At 41.7% G+C, this 15,738-nt stretch overlaps 1 protein-coding gene across 3 annotated transcripts in view; it reads left to right on the forward strand.

Moving 5' to 3' along the window:
- Window positions 1-10,583, forward strand: part of AGPAT3 (1-acylglycerol-3-phosphate O-acyltransferase 3) — an 88,715-nt gene extending 78,132 nt beyond the window's left edge. For all 3 annotated transcript variants that reach the window (XM_036394485.2, XM_054518188.1, XM_036394399.2), the window contains 5 exons: window positions 1,398-1,551; window positions 1,952-2,054; window positions 4,429-4,504; window positions 6,660-6,858; window positions 7,520-10,583. In XM_036394485.2, coding sequence (XP_036250378.1) covers window positions 1,398-1,551; window positions 1,952-2,054; window positions 4,429-4,504; window positions 6,660-6,858; window positions 7,520-7,608 — 621 coding nt within the window. In that variant the 3' untranslated portion in view covers window positions 7,609-10,583. The remainder of the gene's footprint in view (window positions 1-1,397; window positions 1,552-1,951; window positions 2,055-4,428; window positions 4,505-6,659; window positions 6,859-7,519) is intronic.
- The last annotated feature ends 5,155 nt before the right edge of the window (window positions 10,584-15,738 follow it).

The raw sequence follows: 15,738 nt of genomic DNA on the forward strand, positions 1-15,738 counted from the left end.
ACTGGTGCCTGTGGCTTTGTGTGTCAGGAAAAGGTGTGCTCACTTCCAAGAGCTGTCATGGAAAAGCCATGCTCTGTTTCAGGAGGTCTTTTGGGATATGCTGGTAGTGCTTTTTGGCTGTTGGTAAGGGAAACCATTTGGGAAACAGTTCAGAAGCTTGAGAATCATTTATAAATCAGGCTTGTGTGATACTAATGATTTTGTCCAAACTTATTTTGTGCCTATTAAAAAAACCCTTACATTTGATTGCTACATCTGCGTAACATTTTCTCAGGTAGGCTGAAAAGACACATCAACAAAAAAAATCTTGTTTGGAGAAGTGAGTGAATTTGACTGCACAGGCCATGGATTTTGATGGAAAGTTCCTGTTAGTGTGTTCATTGATCTGTGAAATTGCAGGTTTCCCAAAAAGTCTCTGTGAGAACATATGGCAAGCTTATATCTGCTTCTGCAGTTACATTTTTTCCTTTTTATTTTGACATTATTTAAAATCAAGAGTAAAACATCTCTGTTTCATTGTGTGCAATGCTGTTAAACTTCACTGCAGCATCACAGTGGTGTAATCAACCCATTAACCTTCTTAGAGCTTTGAATGCAAAGGTTTTGATAAATTCTCAATTTTGCTTTTATAGCAGCACATGTAATGTACAATTATTTGGCTTATAAAACATTAAGAGGCTTTTTATGCATTTTAAGTGAGTTTTCAGTATTATCCAGTACAGCTTGTTAAAATTAATAGTGAAACATTAAGCCCTAACTAGAACATTGTGAATGCATTGTAATTTTCTACCATTACAAAGACAGAAAAAAGTAAGAATCTGGAGAATGTATTTTAAGCTACTTAATTGCTTGAATATATAGATATGAATTATATTGACTATATCTTTCTGATAAGTAAGGGATAGAAAAGAAAACACAGAATAAACCCTACCAATTAGAAGATCTCAAGACTGAACTTGAGCTTCAAATCTATACAATTTAATGATTCTACAACTGAGAACCAAGGACGAGTCTCTAGGGAAAACAACTAGAAAATATAAGTGCAAAATGTAGTTAGCATTGATTATTTAAATCAAGACTTCCTGCTTGGTAATTGAAATCATGATTAAAATTGACTTGAGTGGATCAATTTCCTAATTTCTGTGCATTCTAAATGCCACAACTAGGGCTGTCTTTTTGTCACCTTAAATTTGGTACAAGTGTTGTTAAATGTAAAGGTAATGGTAAATGAGCTGAGAGTTGGTGCTTATGCCTCATACTTGGTGAAGAGCTGACACAACTGAAGGGTGTGCACATGTCTGTTTATCTTGGACAAATTTTCAGTATACTGCTGGATTTCTTTTGAAATCTCAAGATATCTCTTGGTTTTTTTTTTTTTTTGCTTTTGTCTTGCACAGTTTCTGCTGTACTGTGAAGGAACTCGATTCACAGAGACCAAGCACCGCATCAGTATGGAAGTAGCTGAATCTAAGGGGTTGCCTAAACTGAAATACCACCTGTTGCCCAGAACCAAAGGTTTCACCACTGCTGTCCAGTGTCTCAGGGGAACAGGTACTGCCAAGCTTTGCAGCACTTGTAATGTGTTGTTTAGCACCAGCATATTCTGCTCGGTTGTTCGTTACAATTAGTGAGCTGGCAGTCATGAGGATCCAGCATGTCAGCTGGTAACTTGTAAATTGCCACAGAACTGTCAGACACCAGTCTTAAGAAATACTGAAAACCTTTTTATGTTGCTTAGTTCATCAAGTCATCTGGTGTTTTACAGTGCTGGGAGTGTCAGGGGGCTGGTGCAGATAAATGTGGTGTGTAAACACAGAATAGTGGAGGACTCTGACACATCATTAATGCAAGGCTTGCACAAGGCTCTCTTGCTGTCTCAAGCAAGGATGCCAGAAGGAGCTTGCTAGAATTGCTGCTGTAACAGCCCTGTTTTATTTTTTTTTCCTAACAGTTTCAGCAGTGTATGATGTAACACTAAATTTCAGAGGAAACAAGAACCCGTCTTTATTAGGAATTCTTTATGGAAAGAAATATGAAGCAGATATGTGTGTAAGGTGAGCATTTACTGATGGAGGTGAGCCCTAAGATGCATAGTTTAGCATGTTGAAGTGTATTCAGATTTTACAGGGTAATTTCCTTTCCTGTAGTCCACTTCTCCTCGACCTTCAGCTTCAGTGGTCCCTCGTAGTAAATAGTCTAAAGCTCCTTTACATGCCAGTTTCTCTCCCTCACTCACATGGTTTGATCTGCAGATTAAAAATTTAAAAATGCTGAAATTCAGACATCCTGTGAATGAGGTGGGACATTGGTCACATTCCTCACTGTTCCTTTGCCTCAAAGAGTAGCTGTTAACACCTAACCCCATGCAGGACATACACATTTGCATGCACACACACCTCTTCTCTTTCTTGCTTTCTCCTTGCTGCCTTCTGCTTCAAGGGCTTCCTTGTGATCATAAAAACGACCAATCCTGTTGAATTTCTTCTTTTCCCTTTTATGCTTGTACCTGAGACATGACCTGGTTATTCTTTCCACAGTTCTTTAGTCAGTTTGCTTCTGCTTCTCTGTAGGATTCATCCACCTTTTGGAAGATATTGCTGTATTCTGGTGATGAGGCTGATGCTTGGTTTTTAAAAGTTAAAAAAAAAAAAAGAGCCATTTTCCCTTCCCCCCACACCTTTCCCCTCTTGCCTTGGGTCTGTGTGTTGCTGCAACATCCACAACATTTTAGTCTCTCAGCTGAAAAGATGACTGTGAAGCTGTCCATGGAGAGGTGGAGTTGCTCATTTGCAAGGGGTTTCATTTTCACTATTTACACTTGCCAAACATATTCCTGATGAGGAAAGTGAGCAGACAATTTGCCAGCCAGCAAAACAGCTGGTCAGGCAGCTCCACCTGTAATTCCACACTGATGGCAAGTGCATGTAGGATATCTAGCAGGATCTGAGGTGCCCATGCATGGATGTACATCTGTATAATTATTAATTGTACACTGGATAGTGGCAGCCTTCAGTTAAATGTCCTTTTTTGCTAATGGAGGTGCAATTTTCTTTCATTTCCTGGAGGGGTAATGGGAAGAAAGAAGAGAAATATAGTTTTCAATAGAGTTAGAAGAGGTTTGGGTTTGTAAAAGTCTGTTGCCAGGTAAAATTACTAATTGTACCCTACAAATGGCTGTGCTTAGATAATTCAATTAAAAATATGTTTGTGGATGGAATGAATATTCTCAAGTTGCTTTTCTACACTTTTTCTCTGTTTTGGGGAAGAAGCTGTGAGAGTAAGGAGACTGATTTTACAGATGTTTTGCTGAAAATGGAGCATATCCTTGTTGTGCCAACAGACTTAGTGTAGCTCAGAGAAGGGAAGCACATAAGCTCCTGTTCTTGGTATGTGCAGACGTAGTTACCTGAGCACAGGTAAGCAGCTTAGCTCTGCACTGGATCCAGTCTTTATCCCGACTGCCTCCAGAGGAAATAATCAGGAAATCACCAAATGTGATTGCTGTGAGTCCCCTCTAGTGGTGACAGCAGCACCATGGCAACTTCACCAGAAAGCTTTCAGCAAATCGCTTTTCACTGAGCTTTTATTGAGCATTTTGATATGAATTGAGCAGTTTCTCTTGTTAGGGCTCATGTAAGTAAATCTGCCAGATCTGGTGTTCATTTGGCTTATGAGATGCAGAAATCATTAGAAATGTCTTAGAACAAATTCCCAGAATCATAGAGGGGCTTGGCTTGGAGGGGTCTAGAAAACAGAAGAATGCAGGGGAATGGTTGGCTCTTCACCACTGCAGAGGGGCTCTGGCAAGGCACCTGTTCTCAGTGAGGTCAGGTCAGGGCTGGCACTGAGCACAATTGTCACACACCCCCAGAACTGTGTGCCTCAGACTGTGGGGCTGCAGAGGCAAAGAGGGACAAGTGCAGTCACTGCAGATGTTTGCCTCAGAGATGGCATAAAGTGAATGTTTAGCTGCCCTCCCATTGCTTCCAAAATTTGGTTTTCACTACCAAAATGTAACCAGCAATTACCCTTGGGTTTTCCACTTGCTTTTCTTTTCCCAGCTCTGAGTGCCTCAGTCTGACCTCACTGGAAATCAGCCAGGGGTGGATCTGGTGAAGGAGGAACAGTGTTTGAATGGGAAAATATGATTTCACTGATGTGCTGACACTGACAGGAGCTTGTACAGTTTCTTTTGTCTAAAATAGCACCCAATTCCCAACTTAAAACCTCAGATTTTAAGTCCCAGTTCTCTGTGTTTAAGACCTCTGCCATCAGTGACACTATTGGCAAAGATTTCTGCCCTTTAGTGAATGGAAGATCTTCCCTAGGAGAGGCATAAAACCAAATATCTGGATTTTCCCTTAATTGTTCCCTTAATTCTTTTTTTTTTTTCCTTCTTTCCATTTTTTAATCTTTCTACTAAACTAGGAGATTTCCTCTGGAAGAGATCCCTCAAGATGAAAAGGAAGCTGCAAACTGGCTTCATAAGCTTTACCAGGAAAAGGTAAATAGCTTTACATTCTTTTCTGCCTTTTGGGACTTGCACAGGGGAGTGTATTAAGGCAGTGAGTAATACACACTCCTGCACTGGATGGAGAGGATATTATGTATAACTAGGCAGCCATCCCTCAAAGTGCTGGAAGGAGCAGGACCAAGGAGGCCCTTGGCAGCAGAGGGCTGGGTAGTGAGGTCTCAAATTGCCAGGAAGCACAATAGAATTCAGAGATATGCCTGAGCTGTGGAAGACTAATAGCAATCCAGTGTCTTTTTCATTTTTCAGCACTTGGATCTCTGTCATGCATTTCTAAAGGCTCCATTTTCCCTGTGGGTGTTTTTAGGCACTTGAGAAGAGGGATAGCTGTCTGTCAGGGACAGCAGGTCCCAGCTTTCAGCTGCAATTGTTCTTTGCTTTCATTTTTCCTCCTCTGTCACTTTCCTTCTGCCTCTTGCTAATACTTCTGCAGTGGTGTGTGACATGGGACAGACAATCCCTGGGAGCTCCTGCCAGGGACTGATAAAACATGCCCAGCATGCCTTCAGATGGCTCAGAGCTTTTCCTTGTGTCATTTCTTTTTCTAACCTTAGATGGTTAGAAAGATCCATTTTTGTCAACCACTTTAACACTTCTCGACCAGATTTAACACTTCTGTGGGGAGTAGGGGAGAGCTGTAATTGTTGTCCAGCCCTAAGTGGTGGATTATTGAACTTGAAATTGTATCTTGATTTCTGTATTGCTGATCTTTGTGGGAAGGCAGCAGAGGACAGAAAGTTTAAGTATCCTGGGCTTTCCCCAGCTATGATGACCTGTGCTGCAGCATTGCCAGGCCTATGCTCAGTCTCTAGGTAGGCAGCAAATTGTTCTGAATTTCATTATATTTATTTCAACCTAATTTGTTTGAATATCTGAACTCTCATTCAGTTAAGGAGAGAGGTTATCTTACAAAGAGCAGTAGCTCATCATCTTTTCCCCCCACCCACCTCCCCTTGGCAGGTCTACAGAACCAAAGAGTCTTTGAAGTTGAGAAAGGCTTCTAAGAACAGAGTCCAACTGTCAACCCAACACCATGTTCACCTCAAGGGACAAATCCATAAAATCCATAGGGTGTTTTTGAACACTTCCAGGGATGATGACTCCACCAGTGCCCTGCACAGTCTTACTGCTTTACAACCCTTTCCATGAAAGTTTTTTTTTTTTCCTAATGTCCAATGTAACCCTCCCCTGGTGCAATGTGGCACCGTTTCCTCTCATCCGTCCTGATGTTGGCTGTGCCTCTGTTCACCTTTGTTGTGAGGTGTTGACAGGGAGGTACTGCTTATGGACATGGGTATTGCACATATTGATCTTAGTGTTAGCAATACTTTGTAACTGGAATCCTCTCATTCCATTTATTGCAATGACTTTGTAACTGGAATCCTCTTCCTGCACAGAGGATGTGTCCTCCCAAAGGCTGGTTTTGGCAAGGAATGCCTTGCACTTCTCAGTCCTTTGTAAGGGAAATTAAAAAAAAAAGAAAGAAATAAAAACAAGAAATAGCTGGACTTGAGCCATCCTTGGTAATGGCTTGGAAACCTTAAAGAGCAGCCTTACAGAGTGAGGGAAGGTGGTGGGCACCTTGTTCCTTTGAGTGATGTGTTCCAGGATTGCACCTCTGCAGGCTCAGCTTGGGCTGCAGTGGCTCTGTTGCAGGGCTGGGGTTGGGGCTGGTGTGGTGCTGTCTCTGCTCTCAGCTCACTCCTTGCCCCTCCTGGCTCTCCATACAGAATTTTTCTGCTTTGCTGAATCATGCTGACCTTTCTGTGAGTAAAAACAGGAAGGAAAAGCACCCAGCTAAGAGGGTTGGTAGTGTCTGAACTGGTCTCTGGCCTGAAGCTGCCCTAAATCCTTAAGCAATTGACTGGCAAGATGAAGGTATTTAGTAGTGCAGAGGATGATAAGGTTTCAGTTTTTGATGGTGCCAAAATTGCCTTCAAAAGGCTTAAAGGTCACTTGGATGGTCAACAGAAATGCCCAAATGAGTGACAGCAGGTGGAATTGGATGCTGTGCACTCTGGATGAGTTTGTAGTACAGACACTGTCCTGGATGTTGTCCTGGAGCTGACTGATCTTGGGCTGCTTGATGCAAGCATTGTGAACTCATTTTCTTTTCTCTTTCCCCCAGGATGCTTTGCAAGAGATGTATAATCAGGAAGGTGTATTTCCTGGGAAGCAGTTTAAACCTCCTAGGAGACCATGGACTCTCCTAAACTTTCTTTTTTGGGCCACAGTTCTCCTCTCTCCTCTCTTCACATTTGGCTTTGGAGTTTTTGCAAGTGGATCACCTCTCCTTATCCTTGCCTTCCTGGGACTTGTAGGAGCAGGTAATAAAAGCAGAGAAGATGCTAAGCCCAGTGTGACACATAACAGGATCCTTTACCTCCAATAAGTTCTGTGTATTAATTAATGAGAATGGAGCTTGCAGGAAAAATATTTGGAGCTCACTCATTAGTCTTTCTGTTGTACAGCATTTTTATTGTTTCAAAAACTTTAATCTGGCCAAATTTGCCTTCATATCTTAAGCAAAAACTGTAGTGGTAGTAGATGAGTCGTGTAGCCCATTATTATGGTGCCTGAAGGAAAAAATATTTCACCAGACAACTTGTCTCTGAATTTAAAAAAAAAACCAAACAAAACCACCACCAGAAACAAAAAATACATAAATACCACCAAATCTTCCCTTTCCCCCCCATTCCCAACAAAAAAACCCTAACAATAAAAGAAGGGAAGTAGAGGGAGGGGATATGCTTCAGTGTTCAGGCCACGTGTCCTGTTAACGAAGAGAAGCAATAATTATATTTTTTAATCTGGATTGTCCCTCTCTTTGAGTGTCACTTGACCTGTGATCCCTGTGCAGCCTCGTACAGCACACTGTTGGTCACTGCTGACTTGGGCATTGGGTTCTGCTCATGTGCTTACATGTAACTTCCTTGGATGCTCAGACTGGTTTTAATGTGCCTCTCATTTCTCTGTTATATTTTAAAGCTTCCTTTGGAGTTCGTAGACTGATAGGAGTAACTGAAATAGAAAAAGGCTCCAGCTATGGCAACCAGGAATTCAAGAAAAAGGAATAACTGACGGCTGCAGATCAGCACATATAACCAGACTATGGTATCCGATTAACTTCAGTTAAAAAACAACAACAAACACTTAGAAACTATCTTTTTCTTAATAACTGATGACTAATATTAATGAATAAAACTTGAGCCAAGAATGAAGAAGTTGGAGGCATCGACTGAAGAGAATGCACCAACCTTCTGCCTGTTCAAGGATTACTGTAGTCAAGCTGTGGGAGAAAATCTGGGGTGGGGTGGAAGAAGAAACTAATTTTTCTTGCTTTGTTGGGGGACTTGGGGTGGGGGAGAAAAGAGGGCATTGGCCATGGCCACGTGTATCTTCAGATGACTGAAAACTGGTTTCTGTCAAGAGCACTACACTCACTTTTACAACAGGAGCCATTGAATGTTTCCTCTTGCTAAAGCCAACGTAACATTTATTGATTTCCAACTTCTCTTACTAATGAGCCAGGAAAAAACACCCTCCTTAAATGAATTGATAGGTGTTCATTGGGTTAGAGTCTTTTTGGCTGTGTTGTCATGGCTACAGATGAAATCCTGTTTGTATGTTACACTGACACTTTTTATTTTCAGGCGACATCTTAAGACCTCTGTAACGCAGGAGAAGGGATAGTGGAGTTTGGAAGCAGCGTGTTATCCATCAGCACATCCCATAGAACAGATCCAATAGGAGAACACTCCCATCCTATCTCCTGCTAACTGCTCAAGGCTCTTTAATTTCTAAATATTACTTTAGTCTTGAGTGCTGTTTGCCCTCTTCCACATCAAACATGTTCCATAATTTTGAATCTGCTTGGGCTCATTTGGTTTGGTTTTTTTTTAATTAGTGGTTGGCCATGGGATTTAGAGTTGTGTAAAGAAGGAAATTTTTTTGATTCTCCTTTTATTTCTGTTTGCATCTCTCATTACCAAAGTCCAGTTCAGCCAACTTCTCTCAGTAAACTGGGAGGCAGCACTAGAAATCAGCACAATAGTTTTCAAAATGTCTTCTTTTGTAAAAAATGTGAAAAGGAAAGGTCTGTAGCAGTCCAATTTTGAATGCTGGTATCTCTTGAACTTCTAATGAGAGTTTCAGCATGGATTGAGATGAGGCCAGGACTTTTACCTTGTGTGTGTCAGGATAGGGTGTGCTGCTCTTTTGACTTGATCATGCTTTAGATGTTCATGTGAAGTTTTTTGCAAGGTGAGCTGTGCTGTTGAAGCATTAGAAAGAGTATAAGGTCTCTTCAGGGATTTTAATTATCTTTAGTTTTGCTTGTTGACCTTTTGGTCTTTTTCACTGAAAATTAGAGCTCAGAATCATGTCTGTACCTGTCTCCCTTTTTCCTTCCTTCTTTTCCTTTTTTTACAAACGCACATTTGGAGGTTTCTGTAGGTTGCTGCTGTATGCATAGCTGGGGAATTATTTGCAAACAGATGGTAACTATACCTGTATGTTCAAGTCTGAAGGTCACAATCTGCACTTGGCTGCTCACAGAAGTGGGTGAAATGAGTTGCAGACCTACAACTGAGGGCAGAAGCTAACCCTCAGGGTCTGTATCTTTAACCCAGCTGCCACTAGAATATTTATCTCACTTTTGTAAAGAGCAGATTTTATCAAAGCACTGGTTGTTGTTTTCATCTTTGCTCCAGTAACCAAGATAAGAGAGTAATAATTTACCTTCTTTCCGAATTTGCTCTTAACTGTTGGAATGTAACCTCTTCTCCCACAGGTTTTTCTGTTTTCAAACACTGGAAGAGCAATTTTGTAACTTAGAAAAATATTTTACTTGGGGTCATTAATCACTTGTTCTGTCATGCACTTGATTTTTATTTGTGGTCTTTTCAACAAGAGCATTTGAAGGCTGACCTGAGTTCTGTCTGTCTCCTGTTAGACTCCACCTTGCTGAATCCTTGTACCCAGACCCCCAACGTTAGTGTGTCATTGTCCCCTCAATAAATCTTCCCTAAGAGAGGGGCTGCAAATCTGTTGCAAATGTTAGTGGGATTTGAAATATGCTTTGGGAACTGAGGAGAGCAGAGCCTAGCCATAACTGTTTTCCTTGCTGGATGTTTTTGTAATTTGTCTTCAAATACTGTCAGACATCCAAATGCTGATGATAAAGTTAACTCTGGCTTTTCCCTGTTTTTAACCAGAGGACTGAGAACAGTGGGGGGGGGTTATTTTTTTTTCCTTTTTTTTTTTTTTTCTTAAGTAATTCAGTAATGGGTATAGTTCTTGCTTCCTAGAAAGATGTTACAAATGCTGTATACTTGCTTCCTGAAGATGATATTGAGTATATATAAATTGTACTGGCTTAGCAGAAGAGGCTTGCTAAGCAGGCTGACCATTGACTATGTTTTATACTTACATTTTGAGCAGTATATTAATGGGCATGATGAGAATCTCACAAAATAAATCCCTTCTTAATGCTGAGAAGAGGGGAGCTGCTTAGAGGAGAAAGGAATTAATAACCTTTCTCTTTACAGGATCCTTTTCTCCTCTTAGTGCATGTAACTCCCTATTCAGGATCATGGGATTAGTGCATGTACATCAAGGGGAGAATAATCAACATTTCGTATTTTCTTATCATAACTTATTGGTCATGCTTTCTTTTTGAAAATATAATAAATACATCATCAGATACTTAAATTTTGCTCTTCTAAACAGACATATCAGTAACACTTGAAAAACTGAAACTACAGCAGTGCACAAAACAGTACAAAACCAACATGAATCTCTTCATTTTGAATTTTATCTCTCAAATAGGGGTTTTTATACTCGCGCGCGCGCACACATACACAGAGTATGTATCAATTAAAATGACTGGAATTAGCTGAAGTTAATGTCACTAATGAAGATTAGCAGGTGGATTGGATTGGAAAAGTGAGCATAGATTTTATATCTTATTTTCTTCTGGTTTAATAGAGCATAGCTTGTATATTTGACTACCAAGCCCTTTAAGAGCAATAATAAACAAAAATATATCATGTTTTTCGTCTTTTGCTTTTCAACCATGCTAGGTTTAATAAACTTACAGCTATGGGAGTGTTTTTTCTCTCCACCTTTCAGAATTTTCATTTATTGCTTATTTGTTTGGAGTAAATAGAGTTTGCCAGTATGGACTTGCAAGCTGACTGCCATGGAGTTCAGCACTGACTCCGAAGAGGAATGGTTCTCAGACTAACATGGACAGATGATAGATGTGTGCTCTTGGCCTTGGCAGCACTTGTCATTGTCACCAACAGCAATGGTGCTGCTCTCTAAGTGGGATTTGCAGTTCCAAAGGAGCATCAGGTTGACCTACAGCTGAGAACCTGGTGAGAGAGCTTGGGCACTGCTGGCCACGTGGCATCTCTGAGTTAGGAAGGCACAAAGAGCTGATGCTGAAGAAGGATGTCGTATCCAGAGGCCTTGGCTCGGTAGGATTACAGTTCTCTCTTGCTCATTGTGGGCTGAATGTGCTCTTGCAATTGACTTTGCATCACTGAGCAAAATATCTGTCCCTGGCACAAAGAGCATGGGCAATGTTCCTTTGTTCTGCTTTAACTTATCTTGAAGGGCTCTACATTTAATTGCTGACCAATGAATCTGACTGCTGCCTGTGTCCTAATTGCCTGGTATTCACAGGAAAAGTGGGTGTGACTGCTCACTTTCATGTGGTACCTCTTGTCTCCATCACTGATGTCTGTATATTTGCTCACGTTTATCTTCTGCTGATGGTTTGGTTACAACCTCTTAGCAGGAACTCCGAGCTCTCCAGTTCAACCAGTCTTACAGCAGCTGTCTCACATGGCTGGGGTTTTCTCTTCCTGAATTTTGGCACTGGTTGACAGCTCTAGGTCTGAAGTGACAGGGTGGTGTTTGTGTTATATGATAGTGCAACTTTGCTGCTTCAAAGCAAAACTTTTAGCAGGGATGAGAAGAGGCCTCCCTCACACAGGCCCTCCCTACCTGGCAACAGGTCCCTCTGGTGAAAGGGAGTTGGGACATGGTTTTTACTAAGAGTTGGAATAATGAGAAAGCAAGGGAGTCCATATTTGCTGAAAGTACTGTTTCTGTCTTGGGACTACCCCAACACCTGGTTTTGCATCATGTACCTTTTGAAGAAATGTGGGGTTGGAGTCTTTGAATAATGCTGACTTGACGCTACACAGAGTGTTTCAGATTGAAGACACAATCTGATGTATTTTGGCATCTTGGAGAAGTATTTGCTAAGAATCTAAAGCCAGACTTGGGCAGACTTCACCCAAGTGTTTCATGCAGATGCTGGAGGCCAACACAGATCAAAGTGAAGAATCCATTCCTTGATCTCCTTTGAAGATGGGATACAGCAGGATAGTTCACAGCATCTCCTGGATGCCATGTGCTTCTGTCCCCTGGTTTTAAGGTTCTGATTCCCAGCAGATGATTGCTGCAAGTGCTGCTGTGTGCCTGCACAAAGAAGCTCGTCCCTGTGATGGGAATGCTAAATCTGTACTCCCACCCAGTGTGTCACAGCCACTTGTTCCTGTATTTCTGAACCTTCTAATCATAACAGGCGGCTCCAGGGCTGCTGGTGCTGAGTGAAGCTGGGATTTGAAGCAGGTGAAAGCCCTGCTGGGAGCTGTGAGGGAGAAGGAACATGGCTGGGAGGAGCAGGAACACTGATAGGTCTGGCCAAATTCTTGTTCTGAGAAAACTGAGTGATCACCAGGAGCTTTGCAAAGCAGAGACAACTGTGTGGGAGGCAGGCTCTGACTGATGTGGATGTGAGACCTCCGTGTAACAACTTGCAGAATAACCCTTGCCATGTTCATGTGATTTGGGTCAGAATTCCTCCTGAGGGCTTGTTTCAGATGGGGACTCTCATTCTGCCCTGTTTATCTTTAAGGCTGGTTTATCTGATTGTCTCTGCAGAAGATGCTTGCAGGCTGTTGGTTGTGTGTTATTTACCTGCTGTGGTTTGGAGTGAGAACATTCTGGAAGTCAGTGCCATGTGTGTTAGCCACCAGAAAAAGTCATGAAAATATTTCATACTTCAGAATTGGGAAGACATGGGATTGGCATCTAAGACAAATGTGTTTCTCTGATCCTTGGCCTCTCTAGGCTTTTAGAAAGCTGCCTGTGTTTCTTAAAACATTATACCTGTAGTTACCAGCCACTGTTCAATTTTTGAAACTAAAGAAAGATTATTTGTGCACTTTCACTGTTGAGAGCACTTGAGTGCAGATAGTCTATTTCTATAAACCACTAGCAGAAGCAGCATTTTATCTTTTTAGGAGAAAAGTGAATTTTAAAATTAGACACTTCAGCAGCAATCAAAATATAATAGTACTTTTAAATTTTAAATTAGAAGTATTCCTTAATGTGGGGGCTACCACTACCAATTTTCAGTCTTACACAACTTTTTTCATTTTGGCCAGCGTGCATTCTTAAGGAAAACACGCTGAGTTACAAATTACTAAAATACAATTTGCGAAGGAAGGAAGAGTGGGTAGCAGAGCCTAATCAGGAATTAAATTTTACACCCCAAGGCATGAGCAGGTTCTGTGTACCTCCTTTATTCCGTGCATGTGCATCTGTGCAGAGAGCCGAGCTGTGTCCCTTTGTGTCCCTTTGCTTCAGCTGTGTCCGAGCTGTCCCTTGTGACATCTGAATGCTGAACTCGCCTGAACGCCCGGCGGCCGCTGCCGCTGGTGCCTCGCTCACTCCTCAGATCACCAGCAAGTACTGTAGCTTTAATCCAAACCTTCTCTCCGAGGAAAATCACCCTCCTGGAGCTGATTGATGTCTTGCAAACCTGTCATTCCTGGAGGGAAGTGTAAGTCACCAGATGATCATTATTAGCCAAATCTAACGAGTAATAAAACTGTATACAGGGTATGCATTTACTGTGCATGTGTATATATTTTTGTACATTTTTACAGTTGTTTCCTACACTTGATTTTATGATGTTCAGAAGAAGTCTGTCTGAATCTGGTGAAAAACAAGCTATTAAGAAAACCCAACCCTGTCACCTACTGTAGTTTTTACAGAGAACTGTGCCCAAACAAACACGCAGATTTACAGTGCTATGCAAATTTTACTTTGTAAGTTGTCTCTTAAATTTTGCTTAAGTAGTTTACGCTGTTTTTACTGGGCTTTCAGAAAAAAGATGAACGCAAAAGCCTCGTCTTGTAAAATAAAATAGCTTTGGCTGTGTGAAAGTACTGTATATTAATCTCATTCACGCTTTCAGTTGTTTATTTAACTGTATGTGATTTTGTACATACTATGATGGAATACAGGGGGTTTATTTGTGCTTGAATGAAATGGTGACTGCCCAGCATCTGGCTTTTTTTCAAGTGTTTATTGATCAGCCCATAATGTAACTGGGAGATCTGCATCCTTTTCCTACTTACCACTCTGGTTTTTGTAACTAAACATGTACTAAGGGCTATTTTCTTTTTGCTTTGGTTGGTTTCATTTTCCTCTATGCTTTTTGGTCTCAGTCCTGCAAACTGACCCATGTGAGTGCCACATGTCTGCAGTAATTACCTGGATGGATCATTTTGTGGGGATGGGAGGCAAGAACAAGATTAACCCTATGGGCATTCCCTGCACAAAGCCAGTCCTTGAGAACTGCAGAGGGATGGTTCACTACTGAGGTATTTATAGCAGCAATGTATAAAATTTTGCATGGCTCCTCCAAAAGATCAGAATAGGGAGGGAGGTATCTTCCTTTCCTGAAGAATCCTCCAAAGTAACCCCAAAGCCGTATAATCTAAGTTGAGACTGCAGCAAGGTACACAGAGATGCTGTAGATTAAACCAATTTTTCAAATCTGACATCTTTAAAGTTTTTATTTTTCACTAGAAGATAAAGCACTTCCTCCTGTGTACTCCAACATCATACACTGTACCATGCTCTGCCCCCTGGACCATCAGCTCTTCTTTAGCCTATGTGATCCTTTAGCAAAGGACATTTGTGTCACAATATTACATTCATGGGTCATCTTTTTGGCTACCCTACAAGAACTGGGTTCTTGGTTTCTCCTGTAGGTTTTCTCTTCCCTGATCTGTTCCCCTTTGAACAGTCTAGGTTGGGCTGGGCTGCCTTAAAATGACAGATGAGTGGTGTCATGTGTCACTGTGTGGGAGGACCTATTTTTTGTGGAGAGGATGGGCTTCCATTCTAAGAGTATGCAAGCAGAAACTTTTTTGTCTTCCTTTTGAGTTCTCACGAATACAGCTTTTCTTACCTCAGTGCCTCTGTTGGATCTCCTTGCATCCATAATTCATTTTTAGAGGATGATGATTATGATCTGGAACCAACCAGTGTCAGACACCACAACTACACCTGTAAGAAGCACTCAGCAGAGGGGTTTATGGGCAAGGGGAGGTCAGTGGGGCAGAGTGGCACTGCAATGTTTGACAGCCAGCACTGTGTAAGGGAGCTGTGGAAATGGAAGAAAATGTTTGCTCCGTGGATGAAGGCACAGGGAATGTTGTTAGGTGGTTTCTTTCAGTGCTAAGCAGTCCACATCACAGTGACCTTCAGGCCATGGGAGCTTCTTACACACCCTCTCTTTAAGTTGCAAACACTGTTGGAGGCTGCTTGTGGTGGTGGCATTTTCTGTATGTACTTTCATCTCTAATTCTTTTTCTTCCAACACTGCACTAATGTATTTGGGAAAACAGCCTGGAATTCCATAAAAGCAATGCTATGTTCTCAACACCAGATACAATCAGCTGCTGCACTGGGAGCAAGTTCAGAGTTCAGATGTGCCACCCTCCTGAGTGCTGTGTTGGGCTGAGGGCTTTTGGGGTGAGGAACAGGCTGATGCACTTTCTACACACTTCTAAAACTGGAATCCATTCCTGAGAGGCTTGACAGAGTTCCTCTGTGACACAAAACTTTGTGTAACAGGATTTTGTAGGTAGATAAATGTTAATAGCTGTGGTGTGGTTAATGAAATGCTCTCCTGGATTTCATCACATCCTATATTGTATATCAGAGTCCAGTGCTCTCTGCCCAGGTTCTTTTAGCCATCCCACACGTGGAGGGGATAATATTTAATTCCCCCTCTGTGTGTGTGACTGGGGGAAGTATTCAGACCACCAGTTGATCCACTCAGCTGTTGGCAGCTGTTGATGAGAACCAAAGGCCACCCCTGGTCCCTGTTG

This window comes from Molothrus ater, chromosome 2 (genome assembly GCF_012460135.2).
Source record: "Molothrus ater isolate BHLD 08-10-18 breed brown headed cowbird chromosome 2, BPBGC_Mater_1.1, whole genome shotgun sequence".
NCBI classification, from domain to species: Eukaryota; Metazoa; Chordata; class Aves; order Passeriformes; family Icteridae; genus Molothrus; species Molothrus ater.